The sequence below is a fragment of the Mizuhopecten yessoensis genome, unplaced genomic scaffold (genome assembly GCF_002113885.1).
Source record: "Mizuhopecten yessoensis strain PY_sf001 unplaced genomic scaffold, ASM211388v2 scaffold716311, whole genome shotgun sequence".
NCBI classification, from domain to species: Eukaryota; Metazoa; Mollusca; class Bivalvia; order Pectinida; family Pectinidae; genus Mizuhopecten; species Mizuhopecten yessoensis.
In genome coordinates this window covers 286,907-295,480 of record NW_018480053.1, presented here as the reverse complement: position 1 = coordinate 295,480, position 8,574 = coordinate 286,907, and the positions used below count along the sequence as shown (strand labels likewise).

Below are 8,574 nucleotides of genomic sequence, written 5' to 3'. Positions count from 1 at the left end.
GAGGTTCAAACAGATTTAACCCCCATGACCTTTAATATAGGTCAATGTCAACACACCAGATTTTGACATTTTGACAGATAGATGTCTGGACACCATCTGCCAATATGTTTAAGTCTGGTGTCAGGGCCAGAAGTAGACTGGTGTCAGGGCCAGAAGGCCAGAAGTAGACTGGTGTCAGGGCCAGAAGTCTGGTGTCAGGGCCAGAAGCCAAGAAGTAGACTGGTGTCAGGGCCAGAAGTAGACTGGTGTCAGGGCCAGAAGTAGACTGGTGTCAGGGGCAGAAGGCCAGAAGTAGACTGGTGTCAGGGCCAGAAGAGACTTTCAACTTATAGCAATCCCATGTATTTTATTGCAAGATATAAAACTGTACCCCTAAAAACAAAACTAATTTGAATATGTTATATCCAAGGGAAACACTACTGATCCATATAAGAATGTAGATCCTTGAAATTTGTGAATGGGTTTCTTACCACTTTCGAGGTCACATGGGTCAAATTAGTTATTCAAATCTTGTTCATAAGACAAAAGAAATGTCCACGTGAAGGCCCTTATATCTAGCCTGTAGTTTGGTAGAGTAATAGCTATCAAAGGACTATGGGAGACCAGGCCAAATTCGGTCCATCTCGGTCATTCTGGACAAAATGGCATTTGTAGAAATATGTATACATGTATATAACAATTGGAAGAGAAATTACATGCTTTTAATGAAATAAAAACAAAATGGCAAACACGTCCGAATTTGGAGATTTAAAAAAAAAAAATTCTGTCGGAAAATTGAATGGCCGAAACGTGTCCCGTTTTGGGGCAAGTTTGGCCCACGTTGGAACCATCATGAGTATGACGTCATGAAGCAATTTCACGACTTTTTTTGCACCTGCCTCAGTATCACGGTGAATATGGTTATTATGGTTAGCGAGATAACAAGCTTTAATTTGCAACTGATAATTGGAGATAATTGATATTCTATATACTTGTCATGCTCTATTAGTCGTTTGCGTTGATTATATTCTCTTATAACGTTTGAGGACATGCCTGAACAAATTTAATATCAAAGGAGAATGAGTTGACATTGGTAATGAATCTTTAGGTGAAATAGTAAGTTTGTTCAAAAGTGTGATTTATGGTTTCTGTGTCTGGCCTGTTGTATTTTCCCTCTCCTGATACTTTTTGACCTGCAGTGTCAAGCTAACAAAGCTTTAGGAACATGGTCCTCGGCGATCAGTTTTACAGATATCAATAATTATGTAAAATATACCGATTTTCTGTAACCTATAAGTAAAAAGACCACATCACAACATTAACATAAAATATCGGCATCAGTAGGCCGAGTTTGGACATCTAAATATTTTCGTATAATGCTAGCTTTACTTTTGTTATTTTAGCAACGAGCAAGATGGCCGACCCCGACGACGGACCGTCAGCGGACGAGGTAAACTTTTATGTTTGGGACTTCCTTATATACATCCGATTAACTGCATAGAAATAAAACATACTCTTTTCAATCAATAATGTGAACTGTACCATTTAATTTCCTCTGAATTGCATGTTATTTAATTGAATGGCTAATGTATGACCAATCCGGTCGTTTACTGAACTGTCGATACCATAATACTGTAGTGCATGCCCATTGTGTTGCGTTTAATCATGTACGTGTTTGGTCTTCTACAAGATTATTGAATTGCTTCAGTGTAAATTTAAGCCTCTCAAGTTTATAATACTTTTTTAAAGCATGTCTTCAATGCTAGCAGAAATTTAACAAATGAAACACGTATTACGGCCTAATGACCAACATTTTATTCTACTCAACGTTGGACCTATACGACAAAATGACCTATATTTCAAATTGTACAGACATACAAATCACCAAGATGATTCCATTTGTTGGCCTAACAAATGTTGAAAGGAGAATAATCAGGTCGGGGAAACCACTAACTTGCGTATAGTACGCAAACTCGCCTATTATACGCCAATAGGGGTATGGATTTGTTACTAAATATAGACAAAATCACTTTAATCTTAACTTTTTTCAAATTGTTTGTCCAAGTCGCATTTATTCAGTCATGAAACATAATACAAAGGCAAAAATAAACTTTATTTGCATGTGGGAAAGTACCAAAATTAGATGCAATAATTCCGATAAAGTTACATCAAGTTTCTAAGTAGCCAACGCTTTCAGTAAACATCTTTTAGCAAAATATTATTTACCTTGTCGTAAATTAATGCGATTTTTAATAATATCTTACAAAACTTACTGTTGAAGCAATTTGGGTTATTTTTAGTAACAATCCATACTCCAACTGGCGTATAATAGGCGAGTTTGCGTATTATATGCAAGTTGGTGGTTTTCCCCAACCTGATAATAGGCCTAACAATTTACTAAATTACTGAAGTAATAAATATTTCGTAGGGTACTCCAGGACAGCAAATTTAAATTATTTGTATTAATCATTACATTTTTCTATTTCTTCAGTTAATTAGCTATGCATACAGCCAGAAAATAGTCCAATATGTAAGAATTCGTACAGTTATATGTTGGTGGTGGTTGTACAGTGTGTGACCAGGGGAGTCATACATTGTATCAAATAGGATTTGTTGATACTGTACTATTGATAGTTGTTGGTGAAACGAGTAAGGTACATGTCTTTGCTTTTTGTGTGAGTGAGATAACAGTTTCAAAACAGTAATGAAATGGGTGTCACAGTCACTCAAAACTGGTGATGGTTAGGTCAGGGACGTCCACTACACATCCCTGGTTAGGTTTAGCTATTGTTGCCTGATGAGTGGATACCAAAAGATATGCAGGATGATTGGTGGAATTTAGATCCAATGAAAATCCAGGTGCATAAAGAAAGGACCATTTTGCTTCTTTGAGACAGCTCATAGCATGAGTTTGAAACTAAGTTTAGCTTTGCCCATCATTAAAATAAATAAACTTGCCTTCATATTGATCAAAATATAGATATATATTCTGTACTTGCTTGAATCTACATCATTGTTTGCTGCTTGCAAAACAAATGTGAATATGTTCATTGTACTATTCAAGAATACCTTGAAACTTTACAATATATACATAGATGATACATAGAAATTGCATGACTTTTGCAATATTTTCATTGCCATTTCTGAGCTGTAAATACGTCAAACATTTTGTGCAATAAATTAGAAATTTGCATCTTTAAATGTGGTTCTGTTAGACTGAGATAGAATATGTGGTTACGCAAGAACAGATCATCATCACACTACGTTTAAAGGTAATGGAAACGGTGCAATATTGAGAAACTAAATCCTAATGGTTTTGTAACAGATTTGTTTTATGACTGAACCAGGCTTCAGGGTTGGTGTTTAACTTTGTTAGTGAAATTTAAACTGAGTTTTGTTTCTGCTGTGTTCGAATAAAAAAAAGTGTGTGTGTTTTACAACAATTAATGATAGTCTGAAACATCCTAATCAAGTGACATAATTATTAAAAAACTTTGTGTACCATTTTTATTCTGTAATAAGCCCAGAAGACTTAAACAATCTGGCTTAGAGTAGGGCTTATTAGTATTACAGGCAATGTAATAGTATCTACTGAACTTTGCAATAGAAGTTTATTGGCATTTCTACTGGACTGCAGTAGATCTGGATGGGCTTATTACCAGGCATGGGCTTATTGTGGAATAAACATGGTACTTACCAGTATGTAAGACACAATGCTTATTTACATAAATTTGAAAAGTCTGGCAGTCTCCAGTGTGTATATTTCTCATGTAATTCAACTAGTAAAGTACTATATATTATATTATATTACTCTCAGCTAAAATGCATTGGAAAAAACAATCTTTCACTTAATTGAGGGTGAAATTTTGTTTTGATGTTTATATGTTTCAGAACACTAGGTGTGTCATGAACAGATCAAATGTTTGTGACTCAAAATAGATTTGATGTATGAAATGTGGTGTTACAAATATTGTGTACTGTGATGTCATAAATAGTTAACAAAATTGTGACATCATAGTTCATAAACAACATGTTGGTTCACATTGTTTATAATAGTTCCTGCTTTAATGATGAGTACATGAAGTGTTACTGGAATTTTAAAATCAAGAAGAATTATGATAATATTAATCAAATATCTGAATGAGTATGTATTTGTCTAAGTCTATTTCATATAAGATAAGACAAGAATAAAGATTTAATAATTTTTGTTATTTCAATTTCTACAGACAATATCCCAGCTGTTGAAACAAAGAGGAATCAAGAAAAACAAGGATGTGGATCAACTTTACCTTGCTGATAAGTAGGTATTTCTTTAGTCCACTAATTAATTTCATTATAATGAGAATCTGTTTTGAAAATATACACATCCCTTAAATTGTCTTAAAAATCCAGCAAATGCTTATTTCTTCAACTTGATTTTCTTTATATTCACCAAAAATACTGTGCTATTTTTTGCCTAGTACAATCAGTGAAATAGCCGATGTGTACTACCAGAGGGGGCTATAGGTTTACACTCCATCGTTGCATCACTTTAGTCTTGTCTAGGGCATAGCTCATAAAATTCTAAAGTTTTGTATGCCTTTGGATAACGGTCTGCCATATATTAAAAGGGGGTAGCTTTGTTTGGCCTAACCTCATCTGAAAATATAGAGTGCAGTTTTGTGATTCATTAGCAAAGCACATTCTATTTATACCATTAACACTAACAGAGAAGAAGCATGCAACCTAGACTTTCAATGTTACTGATGTCTTTTGATGTATACTTGTTATGTTTCTCTTAGGAGCCTCACACACGTCGATGATCTGTCACGTTTTGCCTACCTACGGATACTGTGGCTGAATGGAAATAGAGTAAGTACTATACATTAACAAATAGACGGACTTACGGTACCAGGTTTCATAAAAAAATAAAGAATCATAAAAAGAAAAAGAAAGAATTTTGTTTTTGTATTTATCTTTTACGATTTAATCACTCTTATTAGCCTGAATAGAAGTGCACAGGGAGGAAACCAGAGTACCTGAAAAAAAGCTACAGGTGACCCAATACATTTCATATCTAATCTGGGAATCAATCCAGGTTGTCTGTAGAAATATGAATGCACTCTGCCACCTGACTACACCACAATGATATAATGTTTCACATTCAGGAACAAGTAGTTCCTATATATATATATATTTGACCTCACAGATAAGTACCTGTCCACATAACACGAGGAGGGTGACTGGTAATAGTGTGCCATATACAATGAAACCTGACTTATTTGAACACTGGGTAATGCAGAGCTCTGCCTAATCATGCCATAATGCTTTGATTCCTTTTCATACAAAACTGTCAAAAAAGACCTCTGTATTCTGATATCCTTTCTTACCTGACCTTTTGTTGTGACGCATGATGTCAGATAAGAAATGTTTTACCGTATGGTGTCTGCTTTAGACAGGTTTCATTGTAAAGATGATGAACAGAGCCAATTTTCACATTTTAACTTGCTTGTTTCAATTATCAACCTCTTATGAAATTGAAACAAACAGTCACTTAAGTTCTTCAGAGGTGCACAATCTATACACTAGCACAGCAACCAGGGGGTACTAGCAGTAGGTATATTTATTTCTGTCAGGATTAGTTAAAAATTTCAATATTTATGAAAATAACGCTAGGCTGAGCTGGAAGACTTTTTTCAAAAATATGCTGTTGTGTTGATATGCTAAAGATAAATTTGTCAGCCCCTGATCCTATACGTAATATTTATAATTCAAACTGAAAAATTGATTTCAATGTTAAGATTTGACTTGGTTTCATTGTCAGTTACGGAGACTACACTGCCTACAACAAAACTACATGATTGAGGAGCTCCATTTACAGAACAATGAGTTGATCGAGGTTACCGGTGCCTTACGCCACCTTACCTGTCTCAAGGTTCTCATGCTGCAGAACAACCAGCTCACCAAGCTTGAACGAGTTGTCCGCGAGTTCACAAGGATGCAGACCCTCCACACACTCAGTAAGCTATAATTGTAATGATAAATTTTATGATGAGGTTTAAATGCCTGTCATCTATATTAAACAATAAAACCTCAATGTAATTTCCTTCATTAAAATTCTAAAAAAAATCATTTCATTGGTCTATTCACTTATCACTGATATTTTTGTGTTTGTTGTACATCTACCTCACAATCTCGCCTAACCTCTAAAGAATTTCATATCCTAATGTACACCTTCACCAAAAAATATTGTATGTGATAAAGACTGTGTTTTTCTTTATGATGCTCTGTCATAATTAATACTCCAACAGCTTCAAATTTTTCATTATGGAGAAAAAAGATAAATCTTAAAATGCCGAAAATAACACTATAAAACATTAAATATTCATTTTTTTTTTATTAACATTGGTTTAACATTGCAGATATTGTACTTGTTTCCAGTATGAAAAAAAATATCTTTGTACATTACAGATATATTCAACAATCCCATTGCCCAGGAGGAGGACTATCGCCTTTTTGTGATCCAGTCTGTTCCCACTGTTAATCTTCTTGACAGACAGGGTAGGTAGCCCAATGTTTGCTTTCTTCAGAGTTCCATGTTTCCTTCCTTGACTCTTATAGACTCTTAATTTTGTTTTAATTTTCTATGACAAATAAAACTGTTTTAAACAAAATAGTGAAGTAATATCTCTATTTTATGCATTAGTTTAGTATTTGATATGTTTTGTTCTAGTACTCAAGACTAGCAATGTTTTTTTTCCCAACAGAGGTAGCTAAATCAGAGCGTGAGTTAGCCAACAGGATATATGACCAGGACAAGGAGAAAATCCGGGACACTGTTGCCTTTGGGAGGAGATCACAAGGGCCTCCATCTATATACTATCCAGCAGAAAATAATCAGCAGAACATGTGTTCTACAGGTAGGTAGCTTAAATTTCATGGGACTATGAATTAACATAAACATGTACAGTCAAACCTGTACTAAGACCCAGCTAAGGGAAGACTCAAAAGCAATCTCTTAAAAGAATAAGTAGTAAGTAAGGCTACCCAAAAGAACAATAGAGATTTGCCAAAAAGTTACAAGAAAAAAACACATGAGAGAAAAACAGTTTTTTTTAAAGTCCAAATTGAATGATATGAAGTGATTGTGAGAAAAATAATGTTTTCTAGGTATCCATGTAAAAGACAAACTAAAAACTGTTGTGAGACCAGAAATTGACTTTAGGACAAACAGGACATCAGTAATCAGAGTTTATCCAACATATTAATTAAATACCCCATCCCCTATTTGAGTTTCTGATCTGTACATGAAATGATCATAACCTCAGGTAAGAGATATATTACCAATGTTTTCATGGTTGTTAATTGAATATTTCAACTTTTATTTATGTTAACTTAATTTTCAGAGTCGAAGCTCATAGGAAACAGTTTCATGAGAGATAAGTAAGTATAAATAATAATTTAGTAAAGTATGATCCCTCCACTAAGGATTGAATTGTTGACTACAGATAACTAGTTTAGTTCTGATGGAACTTCATCCTCCATTTCCAGGTGTTACGCTCATCTACGCTGACAGATAACTAGTTTAGTACTCTTCTGATGGAACTTCATCCTCCATTTCCAGGGGTTACGCTCACCTACGCTGAGAGATAACTAGTAAAGTACTCTTCTGATGGAACTTCATCCTCAATTTCCAGGGGTCACGCTCACCTACGCTGAGAGCTGAGAGCGTAGGTGAGCATAACCCCTGGAAATGGAGGATGATGGAACTTAAGAATGGAAAGTCCCTCAGCCAAGTCATTAACAAGCAACTAATTAGTTCATTACTGTGACATGTATATTTTAAAACACTATGCTCTCTTATTAAACAGCCCACCTTTTGAAACAGAAGAAGATGCTATTGCTGCTCGACGCATGAAGAAATCACTTATTGTCTACACCACGTTTGACTGGGCCAAAGTTCCACGTATTGAGGAGCGACGACAGTCAGACAAACTCTTCGATTCCCCAGAGTTGATTACTCACGTATACAGATGATGGATGGAAATAAACAAAAATAGACTGTGTGATTTTATTTTTTTCACATTTTCATTAAGTCCATTGGAGAAGGAAAATGTCAGTTGTACCTTGATCCATTCAACTAAATATACTCTATATGTTTAATTTATATATATACATGAATTTTTTTTAAAGAAAAAATCTCTTTGATTCTTTTGATCTTATATACTGTATATGTGATTCATTGATTGAGACAATATTTCACAAATGTGTTTCTAAATACTTTTAAATTGGTAGGATTTGAGTTCAGAAAGGAATAGTCGACCCGCAATTAAATATGTTTGAATTAATGAAATGTTGAAATTTAATTGACCCTTATTAAAATAACAGTAAATATGTTCCTTTGTATTGAAAAAAATAAGTAGTGCCTAACTAAAAATTAACATAGTAATTAAAACAATAGGCTCAATGGGCCTGCATTGCTCACCTGGTATTAATCTCACGCCTTAAAAGTGATATACCAGGTAACTGGAGCTTTTGTTAATTCAGAAGAAGTTGTTTAAAGGTTTTCAACATATTTTACACCTGTGACCTTGAAAATGGACAAAGGTCATTCAT

At 34.4% G+C, this 8,574-nt stretch overlaps 1 protein-coding gene across 1 annotated transcript; it reads left to right on the top strand.

Moving 5' to 3' along the window:
• The first annotated feature begins 1,374 nt into the window (after positions 1–1,374).
• LOC110442918 (leucine-rich repeat-containing protein 72-like) lies at positions 1,375–8,574 on the top strand. The gene is made up of 8 exons (XM_021486809.1): positions 1,375–1,429; positions 4,206–4,279; positions 4,761–4,830; positions 5,783–5,978; positions 6,430–6,519; positions 6,726–6,878; positions 7,365–7,401; positions 7,830–8,574. The coding sequence occupies exons 1-8, from the start codon at positions 1,394–1,396 to the stop codon at positions 7,993–7,995; spliced, it is 822 nt and encodes a 273-aa protein (XP_021342484.1). The 5' UTR covers positions 1,375–1,393; the 3' UTR covers positions 7,996–8,574.